Source organism: Salvelinus sp. IW2-2015, linkage group LG28 (genome assembly GCF_002910315.2).
Source record: "Salvelinus sp. IW2-2015 linkage group LG28, ASM291031v2, whole genome shotgun sequence".
Taxonomy (NCBI): Eukaryota; Metazoa; Chordata; class Actinopteri; order Salmoniformes; family Salmonidae; genus Salvelinus; species Salvelinus sp. IW2-2015.
The window spans coordinates 31,176,979-31,201,362 of NC_036868.1; the positions used below are offsets into that span (position 1 = coordinate 31,176,979).

The 24,384-nt window shown below is 42.5% G+C and overlaps 1 protein-coding gene across 1 annotated transcript in view; it reads right to left on the reverse strand.

The window, feature by feature from the left end:
* The window catches only part of slc22a16 (solute carrier family 22 member 16), a 58,853-nt gene extending 37,093 nt beyond the window's left edge, over positions 1–21,760 (reverse strand). Inside the window, exons 1-2 of the mRNA XM_023974426.3 lie at positions 21,652–21,760; positions 17,532–18,014 (exon numbers count right to left, since the gene is read on the reverse strand). Coding sequence (XP_023830194.1) covers positions 17,532–18,014; positions 21,652–21,695 — 527 coding nt within the window. The 5' untranslated portion in view covers positions 21,696–21,760. The remainder of the gene's footprint in view (positions 1–17,531; positions 18,015–21,651) is intronic.
* Between the last annotated feature and the right edge of the window lie 2,624 nt (positions 21,761–24,384).

The following is a 24,384-nucleotide window of genomic DNA, read 5'->3' on the forward strand; positions in this document are numbered from 1 at the left end:
TGGCCATAATGACCATCGTTATGTTTGGAGGAAAAAGGGGGACGCTTGCAAGCCGAAGAACACCATCTCAACCGTGAAGCACGGGGGTGGCAGCATCATGTTGTGGGGGTGCTTTGCTGCAGGAGGGCTGGTGCACTTCACAAAATAGATGGCATCATGAGATAGGAAAATTATGTGGATATATTGAAGCAACATCTCAAGACATCAGTCAGGAAGTTAAAACTTGGTCGCAAATGGGTCTTCGAAATGGACAATGACCCCAAGTATACTTCCAAAGTTGTGGCAAAATGGCTTAAGGACAACAAAGTCAAGGTATTGGAGTGGACATCACAAATCCCTGACCTCAATCCTATAGAAAATGTGTGGGCAGAACTGAAAAAGTGTGTGCGAGCAAGGAGACGTTTGACCCAAGTTAAACAATTTAAAGGCAATGCTACCAAATACGAATTTAGTGTATGTAAACTTCTGACCCACTGGGAATGTGATGAAAGAAATAAAAGCTGAAATAAATCATTCTCTCTACTATTATTCTGACATTTCACATTCTTAAAATAAAGTGGTGATCCTAACTGATCTAAGACAGGGAATTTTTACTAGGATTAAATCTCAGGAATTCTGAAAAACTAAATTTAAATGTATTTGGCTAAGGTGTATGTAAACTTCCGACTTCAACTGTACGAATTAAAGGATGTCTAGTATCATACGGCTTACCCGGTCGTACAATAGCATACTAATTGGATGACTTACCCTTTCATACATCTTGGAGGCTGGATAGTATGTCTTTATTTGAGACCAGGTTGCTTTTTGCGCCGTAACAAAAGGAGAATTACGGGGAGAATTTATGTTGGCAGTTACTACAAAATTTAGGAAAACTAAAAAGACAAAGGTTAGGTGAATTTACGTAGAATTTTGGGTGAATTGGGTTAAGTTTAGAATAAGTGCTAGGGGAACGGTTAGCTAAAATGCTACAGTTGTCCCCGACTCGAACATGCAACCTTTGAATTGCTAGACTGTCGCGGATTACGCCTAACCCATCCTCCCCGACCAACCTCCTTACTTATGTTTCTGCCTCAAATAACTAGACCATTAATAGGTATCATAGATCTAGCAGGTGCTCAGAACTACATACAGTATATTTCATATGGCTCTGAGGCCAGGCTTGAAACAGACATTCAAACTATTCAGCAGCCCATGATGATACAGCAGGGAGTGGGGCACACCCTCTCTCCTCAACCTAGCTCACGTCTTGGGCTTGTGAACATGAGGCGTTCAACTGAGTACCCTATTCTCTGCACAGTAGACACCTAGACTATAGCTAGACCAAAGGACTTCTGGCCTAGGCAAGCCTCTTCTACCCTGTCCTTGCTGGACAACTGGATAATAGCCTACCAGTTGACTTGATATGTCCCCACTGTCCCAAGAGTCTTAATCTGTCTCTGTGGCTGTGGACTGGCAGTCACCCTGTAGTGTCAGATGACGGGAACACCTCTCTGAACTGGCACACACTGCTATCCAAACACACACTTGCACACTCTGTTTGCCTGTTTTGGGTTTGAGAAACAAGGATGTTCTAAGGACCTGCTGAGAATAAACCCTCACCCCTAACCCCTCACCTATACCCTCCTCACCCCTCCTTACTCAATGCTCACCTCTCACCCCTCTCCACTCACCCATAACCTTGGCACTCCTCATAAACCAATCATAGCTTGCTGCAGGCTCATAGCTTTAAAAAAAAACATATACATTTTTTTTCACCTTTATTTAACCAGGTAGGCCAGTTGAGAACAAGTTCTCATTTACAACTGTGACCTGGCTAAGATAAAGCAAAGCAGTGAGACACAAACAACACAGAGTTACACATGGGATAAACAAACGTACAGTCAATAACACAATAAAAAGTCTATATACAGTGTGTGCAAATGTAGTAAGATTAGGGAGGTAAGGCAATAAATATGCCATCGTGCCAAAATAATTACAATTTAGCAATTAAACACTGGAGTAATAGATGTGCAGAAGATGAATGTGCAAGTAGAGATACTGGGGTGCAAAGGAGGAAAGAATAAATAACAATATGGGGATGAYGTAGTTGGGTGGGCCATTTACAGATGGGCTGTGTACAGGTGCAATGATCGGTAAGCTGCTCTGACAGCTGATGCTTAAAGTTAGTGAGGGAGATAGAAGCTTCAGTGATTTTTGCCGTTCGTTCCAGTCATTGGCAGCAGAGAACTGGAAGGAAAGGTGGCCAAAGGAGGAGTTGGCTTTGGGGATGACCAGTGAAATATACCTGCTGGAGCGTGTGCTACGGGTGGGTGCTGCTATGGTGAGCTGAGATAAGGCGGGGCTTTACCTAGCAAAGACTTATAGATGACCTGGAGCCAGTGGGTTTAGCAACGAATATGAAGCGAGGGCCAGACAACGAGAGCATACAGGTTGCAGTGGTGGGGCTTTGGTGACAAAATGGATGGCACTGTGATAGACTACATGCAATTTGCTGAGTAGAGTGTTGGAGMCTATTTTGTAAATGACATCGCCGAAGTCAAGGATCGGTAGGATAGTCAGTTTTACGAGGGTATGTTTGGCAGCATGACTGAAGGATGCTTTGTTCCGAAATAGGAAGCCGATTCTAGATTTAATATTGGATTGGAGATGCTTAATGTGAGTCTGGAAGGAGAGTTTACAGTCTAACCAGACACCTAGGTATTTGTAGTTGTCCACATATTCTAAGTCAGAACCGTCCAGAGTAGTGATGCTAGACGGGCGAGTGGGTGGGGGCAGCGATCGGTTGAAGAGCATGCATTTAGTTTTGCTTGCATTTAAGAGCAGTTGGAGACCATGGAAGGAGTGTTGTATGCCATTGAAGCTCGTCTGGAGGTTTGTTAACACAGTGTCCAAAGAAGGGCCAGAAGTATACAGAATGGTGTCGTCTGCGTAGAGGTGGATCAGAGAATCACCAGAGGACAGAGCAACATCATTGATGGATACAGAGAAAAGAGTCGGCCAGAGGATTGAACACTGTGGCACCCCCATAGAGACTGCCAGAGGTCCGGAAAACAGGCCCTCCGATTTGACACACTGAACTCTATCTGAGAAGTAGTTGGTGAACCAAGCGAGGCAGTCATTTGAGAAACGAAGGCTGTTGATTCTGCCGCTAAGAATGCGGTGATTGACAGTCGAAAGCTTTGGCCAGGTCGATGAAGACGGCTGCACAGTACTGTCTTTTATCGATGACGGTTATGATATCGTTTAGGACCTTGAGCGTGGTTGAGGTGAACCCATGACCAGCTCGGAAACCAGATTGCATAGCGGAGAACGTATGGTGGGATTCGAAATGGTTTGTGATCTATTTGTTAACTTGGCTTTCAAAGACTTTAGAAAGGCAGGGTAGGATAGATATAGGTCTGTAACATTTTGGGTCTAGAGTGTCTCTCCCTTTGAAGAGGGAGATGACCGCGGCAGCTTTCCAATCTTTAGGGATCTCAAACGATACGAAAGAGAGGTTGAAGAGGCTAGTAATAGGGGTTGCAACAATTGCGGCAGATAATTTAAGAAAGAGGGTCCAGATTGTCTAGCCCTGCTGATTTGTAGGGGTTCAGATTTTGCAGCTCTTTCAGAACATCAGCTATCTGGATTTGGGTGAAGGAGAAATGGGGGAGGCTTGGGCAAGTTGCTTCGGGGGATGCAGAGCTGTTGACCGGGGTAGGGGTAGCCAGGTGAAAGCATGGCCAGCCTTAGAAAAATGCTTATTAAAATTCTCGATTATCGTGGATTTATCGGTGGTGACCGTGTTTCCTAGCCTCAGTGCAGTGGGCAGCTGGGAGGAGGTGCTCTTATTCTCCATGGACTTCACAGTGTCCCAGAACTTTTTGGAGTTTGTGCTACAGGGTGCACATTTCTGTTTGAAAAAGCTAGCCTTTGCTTTCCTAACTGCCTGTGTATATTGGTTCCTAACTTCCCTGAAAAGTTGCATATCGTGGGGGCTTACATATTTAGAGTTGTACCTGGTAGGTTCCATGATAATTTGTGAGATTGAGGGCATCTAGATTAGAATGGAGGATTGTGGCTTGCACCAGACCTCCATCCCATCCCTGTATCCCTCTTCCCCTCACTCATCACCGCTCATTACATCTCTATGCTTCTTGTACGGCAGGGATAGTTTGTTTATAGTTGAAATTAATGGATTTTGTTGCATTATTTGAGGGAATTTTATGAGGGAAAATATTTGTTTTGGGAATTTTCAAAGTACTTTCAATATTATTCATTTCAGCCGGCCGCGACCTGGAGACAGGCGGCGCACAATTGGCCCAACATCGTCCGGGTTAGGAGAGGGTTTGGCCGGCTGGGCTGTCCTTGTCCCATCGCGCTCTAGCGACTCCTTGTGGTGGGCCGGGCGCATGCACGCTGACTTCTATCGCCAGTTGTACAGTGTTTCCTCCAACACATTGGTGCGGCTGGCTTCCTGGTTAAGCGAGCAGTTAGAAGAAGCAGTGCGGCTTGGCAGGGTCGTGAAAAATTATTGTATGTAGTTTCTTGCAATAGGCCTCTGCGACTTAAAATAATATTTCTCTCAAAATGTTGATTCCTAAAAGATGTCCGGTAATTTGGTTGATTCCATCAGATTTGTCTAAAATCCTAAATGAATCAGGAATGAGCAGGGTCGGGTATACCATAAGGACATGTTATTCATGTCCTCATTAGATGTAATGCAACAACATTCCTCATGGTCTGTAAAGTTCTCTACTTTTGAAAGATTTAAACAAACAATATTGGAATCACCATGGTCACAACCATAAACTGTCAACTATCTGCCTGATAAATTAAAATAGAGTATAAATTTTTGTTCAAGTATGTTACATTTAATTAGGTTTTAGAGTCCTAAAGCAACTGACGAAATACTAAATTGCTACTGTGTATATCATTTGAATAAAGAAGAAAAATGCAAGTTTTGTCAACTCCATAAAACATCAACTGTCAGAGCGCTGAAAGATCTGATAGCATGGTGTCACGTCCGTCTTCCTCCTCGTCTGAGGAGGAGGAGTAGTTGGAAGGATCGAGGGACCAAAATGCAGCGTGGAATGTGTTCATCATTAATTTAATAAACAGAGAAACACTGAACAAACTATACAAAACAATAAACGAACAACGAACGTGAAGCTATATAAGAAATGTGCTGACACAAGCAACTAACATAGACAATCACCCACCACCCACAATGACAAAACAGAGTACCTAAATATGGTTCCCAATCAGAGACAACGACTAACACCTGCCTCTGATTGAGAACCATATCAGGCCAAACACAGAAACAGACAAACTAGACATACAGCATAGAATGCCCACTCAGATCACAACCTGACCAAACAAAACCCCCCCCCCAAGGTGCGGACTCCGGCCGCAAAACCTGAACCTATAGGGGAGGGTCTGGGTGGGCATCTGTCCGCGGTGGCGGCTCTGGCGCTGGACGTGGACCCCACTCCACCATCGTCTTAGTCCACTTTAATAGCGTCCTTTGAGCGGCGACCCTCGCCGCTGACCTAGGACTGGCAACCCTACTAAAGGGCCCCACTGGACTGAGGGGCAGCTCCGGTCTGAGGGGCAGCTCCGGTCTGAGGGGCAGCTCCGGACTGAGGGGCAGCTCCGGACTGAGGGCAGCTCCGGATCGAAGGGCAGCTCCGGACTGAGGGTAGCTCGAGACTGAGTGGTAGCTCAGGACTGAGGGGTAGCTCAGGACTGAGGGGTAGCTCGAGGACTGAGGGCAGCTCCGGACTGAAGGGCAGCTCCGGACTGAAGGGCACTCCGGACTGAAGGCAGCTCCGGACTAAAGGGCAGCTCCGGACTGACGGACAGCTCTGGCAGCTCCTGGCTGACGGACGGCTGCTAGCTGGCTCGGACAGACGGGCGACCGCTGAGAGCGCTGGACAGACGGGCAGCTCAGACGGCGCTGGACAGACGGGCAGCTCAGACGGCGCTGGACAGACGGGCGGCTCAGACGGCGCTGGACAGACGGGCTGCTCAGGCGGTGCTGGACAGACGGGAGACTCTGGCGGCGCTGGACAGACAGGCGCAGCTGTAGGGAGGAGACATAGAGACAGCCTGGTGCGTGGGGCTGCCACAGGACCCACCAGGCTGGGGAGACCTACAGGAGGCCTGGTGTTTGGAGGAGGCACCAGAAGGACCGGGCTGTGGGGGAGCACTGGAGCTCTGTTGCGCAGCCTTGGCACCACTCCCCCAGGCTGGATAACTACTCTAGCCCGGACCCTCCAGAGTGCAGGCACAGGTTGAACCGGGCTGTGGGGGAGCACTGGAGATCTAGTGCCTACTACGCGCACCTCTCACATTCGAGAGGTGCGAGCGGAGCGCAAGCATAGGACGCACTGCACCCTCCCAGCGCCCCGGAGACACAGCACGCAGAGCTGGTGCAGGATACCCTGGACCGAAACGGCGTACCAGAGACCAGCCACGCTGAGCAGGCACAATACGCCCTGGCTGGATGCCCACACTCGCATGACACTTTCGGGGGGCTGCCCTATAGCGCACCGGGCTATGGGCACGTACTTGCGACACCTTGCGCTTAACCGCATAACACGGTGCCTGACCAGTAACACGCTGTTTTACCATCCAAAATCTCCTCCCAAGTCCAGGAGTCCAGAACTCGCTGCTGCCCGATATCACGCTGCTTGGTCCGGTTGTGGTGGGTGATTCTGTCACGTTCGTCTTCCTCTTCAGACGAGGAGGAGGAAGACGAACGTGACACATAGTTATGTTTTTATTAGGGATTTTCAAATAAATAATTGTCTATATTTTATAAATGTTTCTATTGAACTTTTATATTTAGAGGCAAAAATATATCTGTTTTGAGTATCTATTGTCAACTCTGTCAGTGGCTTCTCAACTTTGTAGCTGTTGGCTAATGTTGGCTGCTAATGTTGGCTAACCCTTAAGACCCTTTTCAATATTCTCAAAAAATATGTAATCACTGTTCTGCAAAATACAGTGCCTTCGGAAAGTATTCAGACCCTTGACTTCTTCCACATTTTGTTAGGTTACAGCCTTATTCTAAAATGTATAAATATGTTTTTCCCCACATCAATGTACACACTATACCCCATAATGACAAAGCAAAAACATTTTTATATTTTTATACATTTTTGCTAATTTTTGAAATATAACCGGAAATATAACATTTACATAAGTATCCAGACCCTTAACTCAGTACTTTGGCAGCGATTACAGCCTTAAGTCTTCTTGGGTATGACGCTACAAGCTTAGCATACCTGTATTTGGGGTGTTTCTCACATTTTTTCTGCAGATCCTCTCAAGCTCTGTCAGGTTGTATGGGGAGCGTTGCTGCACAGCTATTTTGCTGCACAGCTATGATMCTGCCACCACCATGCTTCACCGTAGGGATGGTGCCAGGTTTCCTCCAGACATGACTAGGGCTGTTGATGTGACCATATTACCTCCAAACCGGTGGTCACGAATCACGAAGGTAGTCAAATTCCGCATGATCGTTTAATCGCGGTATTTAGGCTTCTCCAAGCTCTGATGCTGCTGATGGTCATTAGAAGCCTACCAAACTTGCTAACTGCCTGGTACTCAGCACTGATGACTCTGATTCCAATGCAAATGTATTCGAAATTCTAATCAAACACTTCATGAGAGCCAATGAGCTCATGTTGCACAACATTTCTATAGGCTATGCAATTGCGGGAGTGGCCACTAATAAAAAGATGAGAATCCCATCAGCTAGGCCTACTATATTTATTTCTCAACATTAAGCACATTGTTGCTCTTCACAACAGGAGTATAGCCTGTCATGAAAATAAACCACAGGGAAAAGCGTCCCCCATTCGTTATTTAAGATTTTATTTATTTATAAACGTAACCTTTATTTAACCAGGCAAMTCAGTTAAGAACAAATTCTTATTTACAATGACGGCCTACACCAGCTAAACCCAGATGACACTGGGCCAATTGTGCGCCGCCCTATGGGACTACCAATCACAGCCGGTTGTGATACAGCCTTGGATCGAACCAGGGTGTCTGTAGTGATGCCTCTAGCACTAAGATGCAGTGTCTTAGACAGTTGCACCACTCGGGAGCCCCATGACATGTATTTTTTCCCGCTGCCCGTGTTTCGATACAGGTGCCTGATAATGGTCCATTCTAAATCAAAACAAATGTCACACATATATTATTTAGTATATGTAAAGACAAGATTAAATCAAGAATATTCCGATGGGTGACAATATTAGCCTATCACTTGTGAATGATATATTATCACTTGTGAATGATGCCCAGCATAAGAAACAAAGCCTTTTTTGGGGCGACTTTTTCTAATCATAGTCGCAGGTATGCTGGGCATCATTCACAGCCATTTAGCCCATAGGCCTAAATGTTTTAATATATGGGTGTATCACAACTAAAGTGGCCAAATAACTTCTTAAAATTAAGCACATTAATACGCTTTACAATGGGTGTAGAGCCTAACTGGCATACATAAGCAGCGCGTGAGTTTTAAGTTTGGGGAAGATAATTTTCATCATAAAAATGCACCTTTCTAATATAAGCATTACATGCATAATCGCATTTGCAGTCACTTTTGATAATGGTGTTTTCCGCTAATGGAACATTTGCGCTTATAGACTACAACCATGTGTGCATTGCTGCGCTTATATTGTGAAGAAATAGCCTAATAGTTTATCAACATTTTAAGCTAAACATTCTGATCTGTTTAGCTTAAAGTGGTGGTATTAATTTGGCATCTCTCGCATCCCACAACTGTTCCAGACTATGTTGGGAATATTTAGTTCTCGCACAGAATAGAATAGGTCGACTTTTGTACTATGGAGGATAGTAGATTGAATTAGGCTAGTGCTTCGGTTGTTCGTTAGGCCTTCTCATCTTGAGTAGGCCTAACGAGAAGCACTCAGGGAGAAGGGCATAACGGCCACTGGCAGCAAAAGGCATGGATATTTTTAGGGTGCATTACGGCCACACAAAGGGGATGCCGTCGTGAAATTCTAGGCATTATCAAGTGCTTGTCAAATTGTGAATGAGTGACTGATGAAGTGTGTACAGCCTGCACAAAAAAAACAAAGCAGAGCTCATGCCTTTCAAGTTACTTTTTTCAAATCAGAGTCGCATCATGCAGCTTTACAATGTATTAAAAATCAAAACATATAGCCCAACGTTTGTAGAACATCTAAAGTTACATTAATAACTCTAAATTAAGCATATAGGAGGACCTGTTTCTTTGTTAACCGCTCAACATAGAATAGCCATGCGCACTCCCTCAATTCGTTTTGGGGAAAATATCCTTTCTATTTTATTCAACTTTGTTCAATTGTATTCTTCATACTATAAAATATTGCCACAGAATTCTAAGCAAATCTTGTCTGCTAAATGAACTAGTGCAGTCCACAGCCATACTGTATCTGGGTCTAACATAAGGACAACTCAGAGTATGCTATTCTGTTCTTCTGAAATAGACTACATTTTCTTTATATGATGCCTCTTTAGACCTGTCTAAAATAAATAATGGATTCATTGTGAAGGTGCAGGCTATATTACATGGATTTATTAGACTTTTAGGAGATGCTAAATGTTAATTAACGGTTAATTACCGTGAGACCGACAGAGACCAACAGTTATTTCTCCCGGCTGGCTAAATTTTGTGACCGCCCAAGCCCTAGAAGTGATGCTTGACATTCACGCCAAAGAGTTAACTATTGGTGTCATCAGACCATAGAATATTGTTTCTCATGGTCTGAGAGTCTTTAGTTAACTTTTGGCAAACTCCAAGCAGGCTGTCATGTGCCTTTTACTTAGGAGTGGCTTCCGTCTGGCCACTCTACCATAAAGGCTTGACTGGTGGATGCTACAGAGATGGTTGTCCTTCTGGAAGGCTCTCCCATCTCCACAAAGGAACTCTAGAGCTCTGTCAGAGTGACCATTTGGGTTCTTTGTCACCTCCCTGACTAAGGCCCTTCTCCCCAGATTGCCCAGTTTGGCCGCACGGCCAGCCAGCTCTAGGAAGAGTCTTGGTGGTTCCAAACTTCTTCCATTTAAGGAGGATGGAGGCCACTGTGTTCTTGGGGACCTTCAATGCTGCAGAAATGTTTTGGCACCCTTCCCCAGATCTGTCTCGGAGCTCAACAGACAATTCCTTCGACCTCATGGCTTGGTTTTTGCTCTGACATGCATTGTCTTCTGTGTGACCTTATAGACATGTGCGTGCCTTTCCAAATAATGTCCAATCAATAGAATTTACCACAGGTGGACTCCAATCAAGTTGTAGAACCTTCTCAAGGATACTCAATGGAAACAGGATGCATCTGAGCTCAATTTCAAGTCTCATAGCAAAGGGTCTGAATACTTATGTGTTTTTTAAAATTTATTCATACATTTATAAACATTTATAAAAAACYGTTTTCGCTTTAATCCATTTTAGAATGAAGRTGTAAAGTAACAAAATGTGGAAAAAGTCAAGGGGTTTGAATACTTTCCGAAGGCACTGTATGCTCAAATACTTGAAGTTTTAGCTGTGCTAGCCCTAATGGATAATGTTTGCTTCATAAATGTTGTTTTATGTTCTAAATCTAGAAAAATATGTAAAAATGCTAACAAAATTAGCCCTGGAGCATATAATAGTGCTAGAAAACAAAACAAAATAGGTTTGGAGATTTGTATTACATATAATGTTAGAATTAAACAATCAAGGCCAATAAACACTTGTTGCACAATCATTGTTAAAATGAAATGCCTTTTATGGTGTCTGACAGAGTTGACATAAATCCAGTTAGTTGCATGTATTATGTTTTTTTAAACAAAATTWGGTTATTCCTTTACATGGTGTGACAGCTGATACTTTGATCTATCAAGATATATATTTCAAATTGTGTCAATATTAAGACAAATATATAGCTCAAAAACCGCAACATTTTCTCTCTGTGTAACAGTTTAACTTTACGTCCGTCCCCTGACCCCCGACCCGGGCGCGAACCAGGYACCCTCTGCACACATCAACAACGGTCACCCACGAAGCATCGTTACCCATCACTCCACAAAAGCCGCGGCCCTTGCAGAGCAAGGGGAACCACTACTTCAAGGTCTCAAAGCACGTGACGTCACCGTTTGAAAGCCTATTAGCGCGCACCACCGCTAACTAGCTAGCCATTTCACATCGGTTACATCTGCCTCAAGGCAAAATGTATAAAATAGCATGAGATCAGCTATAAAACTACACACTTTTCTCTCTGCCCCATGGCAAAGGGGGGGGCTTTGCTCAGACCTCATGGGGGGCCCGTGAAACTACACTACGCCACTGATAGTGTACCCTTCTTCTGCATTACACAGACCGTCCGACCAAGTGACCGACCGTTGTATCTTACATGCTGACCACACTGTTTGCGTTACGTGCTCGAACTTTGCAAAATAAATGTACACATACGTATTATTCAATAATTTCGTCCAAACTGCTCACGCGCGTCAACGAGTGTCTGCGAAGCCAGGCGCTAAAATAGAACTTTGTTCTAAAATAGAACTTGGTTCTATTTTTGATGCTTGACTCGCTGCAAGTCCCGCCTCTACCATCTCCTCAGTGGTTTATAGTAGCATATAACCTCGTGGGTGATTGAAAGATGAACTGAGGTCCACACTCCAGTCCAGTTGGTGGTGGTAATGCACCTTAAAGTTGGTTGCCAACCGCAATATAAAGTCCGAAGAAGAAGAAGACTGAAGGAGGAGAGATTACTAGAAACTAACGAGGTTTACCCTTTTATCTGTGGATTAATTGTCAGAGTAAAAGGACAATTAATCCACAGATGCATTTCAGGTAAAATTAACAACCCAATGTTCATATCCCAGGACAAATCAGCTAGCAACAGCAAGCAAGCTAGCTAAATTGCCTTGAATGTTTCATGTTTTTCGACCGGTCCCCAAATAAATAMAGTTGGTTCGGAGTTCGTTCTGATATTTCAAACTGCTTGTTCTGATCGCGTCTCATGTGGATGGACAAAATCAACATGTGTGCGATGGTGGTGCACGCGTGTGCCTGGTCTAGTCAGCATGTTACAGTATTGTTAGTTACTACAAAAGTAAAATGACGACAAGGGGTGCAGTGCTGCCGGAGCTTGTAAAAGTATTTCTGATGAATTGTAAATAAATTATTTTTAATTACCACAAAAAATCCATGAAAAATTATAGAATGGTACACCAAATAAATATGTATAGCAGCCTAGATGTATGGTAAATGGGTGTTTCTTCTCTGGCATGGCAAGAATGATGACAAATTATAAGTTACGTGTGTGCACAGTGGAGGCCCGTTGGAGGCTTGACCACTTTGGCCAATCAAAAAAAAAATCCTTGATGTTCATACAATTCCACGAACCCCCTCTCTTCTCTTGTGTAGTGGAACCCAGAATGACATGTGACCACTTGTTTACGGCGACACCGTTCTGCTGAGGACAACACAACTAGAGTGGCCATCGCAAAGTCCAAGAGCCTGACCCTCTTTGGAATTTGCTGTAGCCCTGCTTGGGATATTTAGCCTACATTGGCAATTGGTTGAGACACTGGGTCCGTTCTAGCTTGGTATGTCAGGGTGGGCAATTGGAAATTGGAAATTGGGCCAAGTTGGAGGCAACAATGCGTTTAGGCTATAGTTTGAGACGTAGTAATGATTTATGTTCACTACTTGGACAATTGATTTGATAGCATGTTTAATCCATGCAAATAAATTCTATGAATTGATAGTTCACCTCTGTTTTCTTGTATTCTGTAATATGGTATATTGTAACACTGTCTTCAAGCTAATCAAATGTAATATATGATACAGTCTGTGAGCTACACAACACATTGAAATACCTCCTACAAAATCCTCGCAAACAGTGCAATGATATTAAAGGGAAATTTCACAGCTGCTCTAGTGAAAAGTTTGGACACCTACTCATTCAAGGTTTTTTCTTTATGTTTACTATTTTCTACATTGTATTTTAATAGTGAAGACATCAAAACTAAGAAATAACACAAATGGAATCATAGTAACCAAAAAACTAAATATATTTTAGATTTTAGATTCTTCAAAGTAGCCACCCTTTGCCTTGATGACAGCTTTGCATACTCTTTGCATTCTTTCAATCAGCTTCATGAGGTAGTCACCTGGACTACCTCATGAATGATGGATGGCGCTAAATACCGGGAAATTCTTGAGGGAAACCTATTTCAGTCTTCAAGAGATTTGAGACTGGGAGGAGGTTCACCTTCTAGCAGGACAATGAACGTAAGCATACTGCTAAAGCAACACTCAAGTGGTTTAAGGGGAAACATGTAAATGTCTTGGAATGGCCTAGTCAAAGCCAAGACCTCAATCCAATTGAGAATCTGTGGTATGACTTAAAGATTGCTGTACACCAGCAGAACCCATCCAACTTGAAGGAGCTGGAGCAGTTTTGCATTGAAGAATGGGCAAAAATCCCAGTGGCTTAATGTGTCAAGCTTATAGAGACACACCCCAAGAGACTTGCAGCTGTATTTGCTGCAAAAGGTGGCTCTACAAAGTATTGCCTTTGGGGGGGTGAATAGTTATGCACGCTCKATTTGTCTGTTTCTTTTCTTATTTCTTGTTTGTTTCACAATAAAAAAATATTTTGCATCTTCAAAGTGGTAGGCATGTTGTGTAAATCAAATGATACAAACCCCCCCAAAAATCTATTTTAATTCCAGGTTGTAAGGCAACAAAATAGGAAAAATGCCAAGGGGGTGAATACTTTCGCAAGCCACTGTATGTCCAGTTATATGTTATTAACATATCATACTGTATGTGTCATGAAAATGTTGAATTTCCTCACTACACGCAAATACGAGCATTTCTGCATCTCACCGGTAGAAACGGGCCAGCTACATTGCTTGGTTGTAAACAAATCACAATATCCAGAATTCATAGCTAATTCATGAGGTGGAGGACCGCCCTGTGGATGTGTGAGCTCTTCTTGGAACGAGGAGTCATCAGAAGCAGACATTGTGGCTATTKATTTATCTATAGACAGTGCACGGTACAATAGCTCCTGTTAACCTGTAAACTAGTACCGGCCCCGTTTTMAAAAGCCTTTGAGGGTGGGAACAAGGAAGTATGGCTCCCATTAGGCTGTTGTCTTTACAAAGCCAGAGAAAATGAGTCAACCTACACTGAACAAAAATATAAATGCAACAATTTCAAAGATTTTATGGAGTTACAGTTCCAATGAGAAAATATGTCACTTTAAATAAATTCCTTATGACCTAATCTAAGGATTTCACATAACTGGGAATACAGATATGAATCTGTTGGTCACAGAGACCTTTAAAAGAAGGTAGGGGCMTTGTTCCCGAAAACCAGTCAGAATCTTCGCATAGAGTTGTGGAATGTTGTTCCACTCCTCTTCAATAGCTGTGTGAAGTTGCTGGATATTTGCGGGAACTGGAACACACTGTCGTACACGTCGATCCAGAGGATCCAAAACATGCTCAACTTGTGACATGTCTGGTGAGTACGCAGGCCATGGAAGAACTGGGACATGTTCAGCTTCCAGGAATTGTGTACAGATCCTTGCGACATGGAGCCGTGCATTACCATGCTGAAACATGAGGTGGTTGTGGCAGATGAATGCCACGGCAATGGGCCTCAGGATCTTGTCATGGTATTTCTGTGTTTCAAATTGCCATCGATAAAGTAACATTTTGTTCGTTGTCCGTAGCTTATGCCTGCCCATACCATAACCCAACCGCCACTATGGGGCACTCTTTTCAAAACGTTCAAATCAGCAAACCGCTCGCCGACACGACGCCACACACACTGTCTGCCATCTGCCCGGTACAGTTGAAACCGCGATTCATCTGTGAAGAGCACACTTCTCCAGCGTGCCAGTGTCCATCGAAGGTGAGCATTTGCCCGCTAAAGTAGGTACACCGAACTACAGTCAGGTCTAGACCCTGGTGAGAATGACGAGCATGCAGATGAGCTTCCCTAAGACGTTTTCTGACAGTGCGCAGAAATTATTTGGTTGTGCAAACCTACAGTTTCAACAGCTGTCTCAGACCATCTCACAGGTGAAGAAGACGGATGTGGAGGTCCTGGGCTGGTGTGGTTACACATGGTTTGTGGTTGTGAGGCTGGTTGGACGCACTGCCAAATTCTCTAAAATGACGTTGGAGACAGCTTATGGTAGAGAAGTAACATTAAATTCTCTGGCAACAGCTCTGGTGGACATTCCTGCAGTCAGCATGCCAATTGCATGCTCCCTCAAAACTTGAGACATCTGTGTCATTGTGTTTGTGACAAAACTGCACATTTTAGAGTGGCCTTTTATTGACTCCAGCACAAGGTGCAACTGTGTAATTATGATGCTGTTTAATCATCTTCTTGATATGCCACACCTGTTAGGTGGATGGATTATCTTGTCAAAGGAGAAATGCTCACTAACAGGGACGTAAACAAATTTGTGCACAAAATTATTTCAGAGAAATTAGCTTTTTAGTGCATATGGACAGTTTCTGGGAACTTATTATTTAACTTGTGAAACATGGGATCAACACTTTACATGTTGCGTTTTATACTGTATTTTTGTTCAGTGTAGATATCCTGCAATGTTCTGGCAGATAGGACCAACGTTGAGACAAGTCCAATGGCTCTACTGAACAAGGACAACTATATCTACTCACATGATCGTGCAATCGGCACAAAGGCCACAATAATTGCTACAAAACATGACTCCACAAATGTTTTGAACAGCAGGCTCAATCAACCAATGAAAGAAAACACAGCTATTGGGCATAAAAAGTTTGAAACACTTTCTCATCACTCATCAATGATTAGGGAGACTGGAAAACCACCCCAAATAGTGTATAGCGGTGAAGTATCACTTTAAGCTGTATGTATTTGTATTTATCCCGTTTAGGGAAGTTCACGACAGTGTCGAAGTTTATTACTAGGACAGGAGGCCGGCAAAACGACAGGTCAAGGGCAAGAGGAGGTCAGTGATCCAGATCAGAGTCCAAAAGGTACAGAACGGCAGGCAGAGGCAGAGGTCAATAATCTGGTGTGGTGTGACAAGGTACAGAACGGCAAGCAGGCTCAGGGCAGGCAGAAGGGTCAAAACTTGGAAAACTAGAAAACAGGAACTAGAAACAGACAGGAGCAAGGGGAAAACTTCTGGTAGGCTTGACGAACAAAAAAAAACTGGCAACAGACAAACAGAGAGCACAGGTATAAATACACTGGGGATAATGGGGAAGATGGGAGACACCTGGAGGGGGGTGGAGACAAGCACAAAGACAGGTGAAACAGATCAGGGTGTGACAGTATTTACATTAGGCTATAGCCTACAAATTGCGATGCCACGTAGTTGTAGGACTATTAGGCTATAGGCCTACTGCAAAGTATTCTTGTTTGTTCCTGAACTTGTTCCTCCAGCTATCCTTCAGCTCCAAAAGTTGGTTCAACTTCTTTATCGTCATTGCATGACACTGGCGCTGTCCTTTCAGTGCCACGAAGGGCACGTCAATTGTTTAAAATGACCTCTCATCTGTTGCCTACGGCCAATAGTCCTGTTCATCACTTATTATTATTATTATTATTATTATTATTATTATACATAGAAGATGATCACTTCTCACAATGGTGCTTGTTTAGGAAAGTTAAATCAAAGCAGAATCAATGTCTCGCAAGATCACATAATGATTCATTCGCATTTATATAACAGAACCGAATATAATACCATAGCAGAGGCCTACTCTGCTATGGTATTATATTCGGTTCTGTTATATAAATGCGAATGAATAATTATAACTATAATGTTACTCTTACACCAAAAACACCTACTCATTTCTAATGAGATTTTAGGATGGCTAGCTGAAGCGGAATAGTTGAATATTTTCTCATGCGCCAAAACTCAACAGAGTGTGTCACTAGGCTGGATATATGCTTTGATTGAAACAAAACACAAGAAACGCTAAAAGTCTGTTTACACCATCTGCTCTAATTCTCTCACGAAACAGTCAATAGAAGAATGCATATTCCCACGAAACTACTGAGATCAATCAAATGATTGGTATGGAAATGTAATTTGGACGTTTCACCGGTAAAACGTGAAGAATTATCATTCACGATGGACAGTGATGATGGCCTATTTTGAAATTTGGTAGCCTATGCCTGACTTGGTGTTTGAGGGTATTACAAATGTACATTTGTCTTGAGACAATATGTGTYGGCATAGGCAGACGMMGCAATTGGRATGCATATTTTATAWTGATAGGCTARGCAARTGGCCACGTCTGTCGGGTACAAACTTTGYTTGAGGAAATGATGACGTCATTTACGTATTTCTTTTGCTCTCCCTCACGTAAAACAAATTGCTCTACGCCACTGATGACGACATCCACGTTTGGTCATCGACACACTTCCAGTTATCAAGGTTCTCCAGGGCACAGGGACACCGCAGGGCACAGACACGATCCCCATATTTTGGGTTTAAGTAGGTGGGGAGAGCTACTCTTACCTGTCAGCGATGTCCCCGAACACCAGCGCTCCGACCAGCACKCCCATCATAAACGTGGGCTGACACAGCTTGGCCAGCCATTCCCTGTCACACACCAGGTCCCAGTCCGTCACGATGCTCTGATACACCTCGCTGTGGTCGTACACGTAACGGTCGTTCTCGTCACACTTTTCCGTCGTCCTGTTGACGACCTGCTCGTAGGTGAAGTCTGTGGGGTTCATCCTCTGACTGCGCTGGCAGGTGCTAAGCTCCCACTGTTGGCCCACAGCCGTTCGGACCACCATGGGCCCGTTCGCTGGTTTGAAGAATGGTAGCACCTCCTCCAGGGAAGCACCAGTGTGGTTCCCGTACAGGACGTCAGTGATGTTYCCTGGCGGAGCACAGACAAAGTTTGGCCTCTCCACGAGGAACACGGAGGCCAGGTAGTGGATTCCGCAGGCTATGGCCTGGAAGACAGCAGCAAAGTACAGACATGCCTGGAACCTAGGAGGCGGAGAGAAGGATGAGGGTGAGAGAGGAGAGGAGAATCTAGGGGTTCAATAAAAGGATAACATGAGGAAGTTGCATTGTAAAACTTTGCCCTGTAAATGTACAGCATTATACTGGCAGCAGAGTTGCCAGTTAAACACTGTAATTTAGCTTTACAGTAGGGATGCTTAACCCTAAGAAGGGTTTTCAGGTCATAGCTTGTGTACTACAAGTGTGAACTACAATTCCGAGGCTGTTTTAACGTTTATAAATGTCAATAATCATCGCTTGCGAAACGGTTTTCGAAACATATGCTTATATACCTTTATCTTTCATATCAGCGAGGAAGAATTGTTTAAATAATTTTTAAAAATCAAATCAAATCTACATTTAATTTAAAAAAGGTAAAATTACTACTTTCCTTTATAGGGTTTGGTTTAGTGTTCCCACACGGGCCATATCTCCATGTTACAGTGCTTGTTTACAGAAGACAGACAGAGGACATAGGCGGCCACCTGTGCAAATGAGCTATCTAGCATGCTCCGAACACCTGTGTGTAAGCGTAACTGGGGAGGAAGTGTAGTTTGTCAACTGGAGGCACACAGCGTATGGATCTGTGCAAAACCCCTACATTGTTATTTCTCCCTGATATAAGAGATATGTTCCTTATGTTTTCACGCAAGCGGAGTGTTTTAACACTCAGAGCCTCGTAACAAAACTCCCCTGGCCAGAATGGTCAATAGGCTCTAAAGATAGTTAGCGTCTATGAATGGGTTAGGATGCTGTCAAATGTTTTACAGTAAGAACAACAATGCTGTGTTGTACAATACAGCATTATACTATAAATAAGCCTGTTGTAATCATTACAGCAACACAGGTGTATTATATATTGAGAGTAATTTGCTGGCAACTCTGCTGCCAGTATAATGCTGTAAATTTACAGTACAGCATATTATGGTAATCAGTTTTATGGTACCAATACTATTACAGTAATCTTTTTACCATACATGTAATGAATGAATTTATAAATMAATTTAATTCATTGAGGTGTTTATTTTACATTATTAAACTGTAATTGCATGGGATTGGTGCAAAGCAGGTTGGCTCCTAGGTAATGTGTTTTCATTTTATATATACAGGTTCAAGTCGGAAGTTTACATACACCTTAGCCAAATACATTTAAACTCCGTTTTTCACAATTCCTGACGTTTAATCCTAGTAAATATACCCTGTTTAGGTTAGTTAGGATCACCACTTTATTTTAAGAATGGGAAATTTCAGAGAGAAATGGATTTATTTCAGCTATTATTTATTTCATCACATTCCCAGTGGGTCAGAAGTTTACATACACTCAATTAGTATTTGGTAGCATTGCTTAAATTGTTTAACTTGGGTCAAACATTTCGGGTAGCCTTCCACAAGCTTCCCACAATAAGTTGGGTGATTTTTGGATCATTCCTCCTGACAGAGCTGTGTGTAACTGGGTCAAGTTTGTAGGCCTCTTTGCTCGCAAACACTTTTTCAGTTCTGACCACACATTTTCTATAGGATTGAGGTCAGGGCTTTGTGATGGCCACTCCAATACTTGACTTTGATGTCATTAAGCCATTTTGCCACAACTTTGGAAGTATGCTTGGGTCATTGTCCATTTGGAAGACCCATTTGCAACCAAGCTTTAACTTCCTGACTGATGTCTTGAGATGTTGCTTCAATATATGCACATCATTCCTACCTCATGATGCATCTATTTTGTGAAGTGCACCAGTCCCTCCTGCAGCAAAGCACCCCCACAACAAGATGCTGCCACCCCCTGCTTCACGGTTTGGATGGTATTCGGCTTGCAAGCCTCCTCTCTCCTCCAAACACCAATTGCATGGTCATTATGGCCAAACAGTTCTATTTTTGTTTCATCAGACCAGAGGAGATCTTTGTCCCCATATGCAGTTGCAAACCGTAGTCTGGCTTTTTTATGGTGGTTTTGGAGCAGTGGCTTCTTCCTTGCTGAGCGGCCATTCAGGTTATGTCGATATAGGACTCGTTTTACTGTGAATATAGATATTMTTGTACCTGTTTCCTCTAGCATCTTCACCCACTAGTGGTCAAAAGGTTTTTGGTGCTCGAAAAAGATGGTAGTGTACTGTATTCTGGGGGATGTAATTATAGTACCATTTGAAATACAGTACTTATTTACAGTAATGTACTGTTAAACCAACATTTTACTGGAATTTATGGTATAATTGACCAGTTACTCTGAAATCACCCAGAGTGCGTTGCAATTTACGTCAATATACTGTAAATAATTTATACGGTACATAGCTGTTAGTTTTATTGTATAATACTCTAAAAACAAAGAAGAGCATCATTACAACACAGTTTCAAGACATATTGTGTGCCTGTGTGTGTGGGGTGGGTGTTGGGAGAGAGAGACAAAGAGAGAGATGGAGATTTGAGTTAAAATTGGGATTGGGTACAATCCTAGATCTATGATAGGGACAAACCTATTCGGGGTAAGGGGGTTCTTGGGCGCTTAAACACACAACGGGCCGGAGAGCATCCAATAGAGGGAAGTCAGCAGCTGCTGAAAATATTCTTCCATTTCACTGCCCTTTCAAGAAGATATTTACTGAGAAAAAAGAAGAAACCGGCACACTGCTCTTGCTAGRGTCAATGCTCTTTATTAAGCTTCAGGTATATTTTATTACGCTTTAGGTAGCCGATACAGAGCAGTGATACTAGCAAGAGCAGTGTGAGGGTTTCTTATTTTTTTCTCATCTTGTTTAACTGTTGCCATGCACCTGCAACAAAGATAGCTCAGATGTGCAAGTGCCTTTTGAAGAAGATATTTACTAAAATAGTCTGCTTCATGCGTTTCACCCGGCATGATGGTGCCTGGAACTGAACATTTTAATCTACAGTAGGCATAAGCTATTACTGTAAAGCAATACAGTACGTTAAAGTCATTTTTACAGGAGGCTTTCAATTTCAGTTAATAACAATATTTTTCAGCATTTTACCCATAATGCSGTGCAATATACAGCAATAATTCTGTAAAACACATTTAATTTATTTTACCACGCATTCTACAGTGTTTTCCTGTTGAAATTACAGAAAAGTCATCAAAGGAATGAAACCGTTACTATCCAAAATAATTGATACATGCGTTCTTATAAAGTAGCCTAACAAAAGAATATTCTTCATATGCAAAAAATCCAAAACATTAACTATACAGTAGGTGTACATTAAGTGTTATGGTTGCATAGTGAGAATGGAAAAAAAATTATATATTCTAAAAGAGAATGTTTATACAATTTTAACGCGTCAATGATGCAATGCACTACACATCCGTCTCTCTAAAAGCAAGTTCATACCAACTTGAAGAAGGAAGAAAGCTGCTGTATTTTGTTTGCAGAGAGAAAGAAACATCTACTTTAACGGCTGCCATATTTACGGCTACTATGTAGGCTAAACATAAATATAACCATAATCCCCATAGAGCTATTTAAAAAAACAACCATGTTGACTACGAGAGGGTATACGGTCATCATATTCCTATGGAGGGTGGTCGAGTGAACAGGACACATTCTTATAGTTTATGATAGCAGGGATATACTTATTTAATGCAATACACATGTATTGTTCCCGGGTAACCTACCTTTTGAAGTGTCCAAACTCATCGAATATACGCTCCACGCTCATAACTCGTTGACAGGTCTGGCTCGCCACTGACAATTTGTAAATGTTGGCTTTCACTGGAACACCGAGTAGGAGGGGCGCGCGAATAGGGGACATTTCCACTCAGTGCGGCTAACAGGAGAAAAAAAAWTCCGCAACTATGGTCAAGAGTGTGGCCAAGGGTGAATTTGACAGCCCTGTAGGCTGCGACTTTTTTCATATTTTTTTCTCGATGATATATATTTTTTTATCACTGCTATATGGATAAAGGTTACACATTTGGCCTAGCCATGATGTTTCCTTTGATCAGTCGGCTAAGCATTTAGGCCTAACACCTCATCAATTCACTGCTTTCGGAGAGATCCAGGGATTCATCATTCTAGCACTCCAAAATAATACCGTGGCCTTCTGTTTTCTTTGATGAAAGACATCACATTCACTAAATCAATTATCCTACGACTTAAATCCTTCATAGACGCTAACTGTCTCTCTCTGTCCCTCTGTCTCTCACAGACACACACCTGCGCTTTTTCCAGGCTTGTGTTTTATYCTTCTTGTGCCTGACACACACAAACTTGCCATTCACTGGCGGTCCTATGTGTGTGTCAATCAATCAAATTTTATTTGTGACGTTACCGAGGTGTAGACTTTACCGTGAAATGCTTACTTATGAGCCCTTTCCCAAAAATGCAGAGTTTAAAAGTAAAACATTATAAAATAAATAGTKACACAATAAAATAACAATAATGAGGCTATATTAAATGGTARCAAGTCAATGTGCTGGGGTTGAGGGGATTGAGGTAATATGTACATGTAGGTAGGGGTAAAAGTGACTAGAAAATTGTGTGTGTGTTCGGGTGTGTGTGTACTGTGCTTGTATGTGCGTGTCTGCTGCATGTTTGTGGCACTTTCTGACTATAATATGTTATAAATGAATCCATAGCTCATATCAATGAATGATTGTTAGGCAGAGCGTGCCTCTGTTGACACTATCTGGCATAGCGCAGCAGGGGAAGAGCAGAGGAACGGGTGGTTCTATTGACTTACTGTATCTCTCCACCCTGCCCTGGTTGGCTACAACAGGTACCCTCTGTTTGTGTTAAGAGTGAAACTAAACTTGGACTGACTGACTGACCACCTGCTGCTAAAGAATAGGGCAGAAAAGGACGAATCGAATGGTAGAAATGCACAAAATCTGTAGACTGTGTAGTGTAGCCTTTCTAATATACACTGAAGACTTGAAGCGCTGAGGCAGTAATTTGGACTCCATATGAAGTTAAAATTGAAATATCTCTGCATGCCCCCCTCCTAATATCCTGGCTGGTACACATATGGACTATAGCCTACTAAGCTAATGCTTTATGCTGGAAATGGCTGAAATATCATTTGATGATCAAAGTTATGTCTATCTACTGTACATGAGCGGCCAAGTACGTTTCAGACTCAACAATCAACAGTTAAAGTAGCAGTAATAGTAGAAGTAGTATTACTAGCAGTAGTACTAGAATGAGCAGTAGTAGTACTAGTAGTATTGTTATTGTCCAAGACAGGAAATTGGTTTGCAGCATACAGTTAACAAGTTCTTCTTGCTGACATACTTCCAACTTCCTGTTCATCTGCTAGCATCTACTTCCTATATTGAGACCTCTTCKAATTGCGGTTTTCCGCCTTCCGTCTCTCAAGCTTTGATCTCGCAACCTGTGCTCTTATTTTTTTAGGAAGGATAGATTTTGACCCTTGTAATAGAGGCATAAAAGCACTGTTAAAAAAATAATAAGTTGATTTAACATAGTAAGTCAACCAGCAGCAATAGGATTGTGAGTTTGCTCAACATTTGGGCCTATAGCTGAACCAACATACATTCTCAAGTTGAATTGTATATTCACTCGACTTTGAATTTTAGGATGACTGAACATACAATTCAAATTGAGAATTTATTCTACTTTATTTGCATTTAGTGCCTTATAGTTGCCACCCATAACTGTATTTGTTAGCGACAGAGACATGATTGTTGTATTCAATGGTTTTCAGTACTGTAGCCTACACTGAGGTTCTAAGTGACTATGTACACTACCGTTCAAAAGTTTGGGGTCACATTGAAATGTCCTTGTTTTTCAAAAGAAAAGCAGATTGTCCATTAAATTAACATCAAATTGATCAGAAATACAGTGTAGATATTGTTAATGTTGTAAATGAAACGGCTGATTTTTAATGGAATATCTACATAGGCGTACAGAGACCCATTATCAGCAACCATCACTCCTGTGTTCCAATGGCACGTTGTGTTAGCTAATCCAAGTTTATCATTTTAAAAGGCTAATTGATCATTAGAAAACCKTTTTGCAATTATGTTAGCACAGCTGAACACTGTTGTTCTGATTAAAGAAGCAATAAACTATAAACTAGCTTTCTTTAGACTAGTTGAGTATCTGGAGCATCAGCATTTGTGGGTTCGATTACAGGCTCAAAATGGCCAGAAACAAAGACCTTTCTTCTGAAACTCATCAGTCTATTCTTGTTCTGAMAAATGAAGGCTATTCCATGTAAGAAATTSCCAAGAAACTGAAGATCTCYTACAATGCTGTGTACTACTCCCTTCACAGAAAAGAGCAAACTGACACTAACYAGAATAGAAAGAGTGGGAGGCGCCGGTGCACAACTGAGCAAGAGGACATGTACATTAGAGTGTCTAGCACAGGGYAACCCAAGAGCA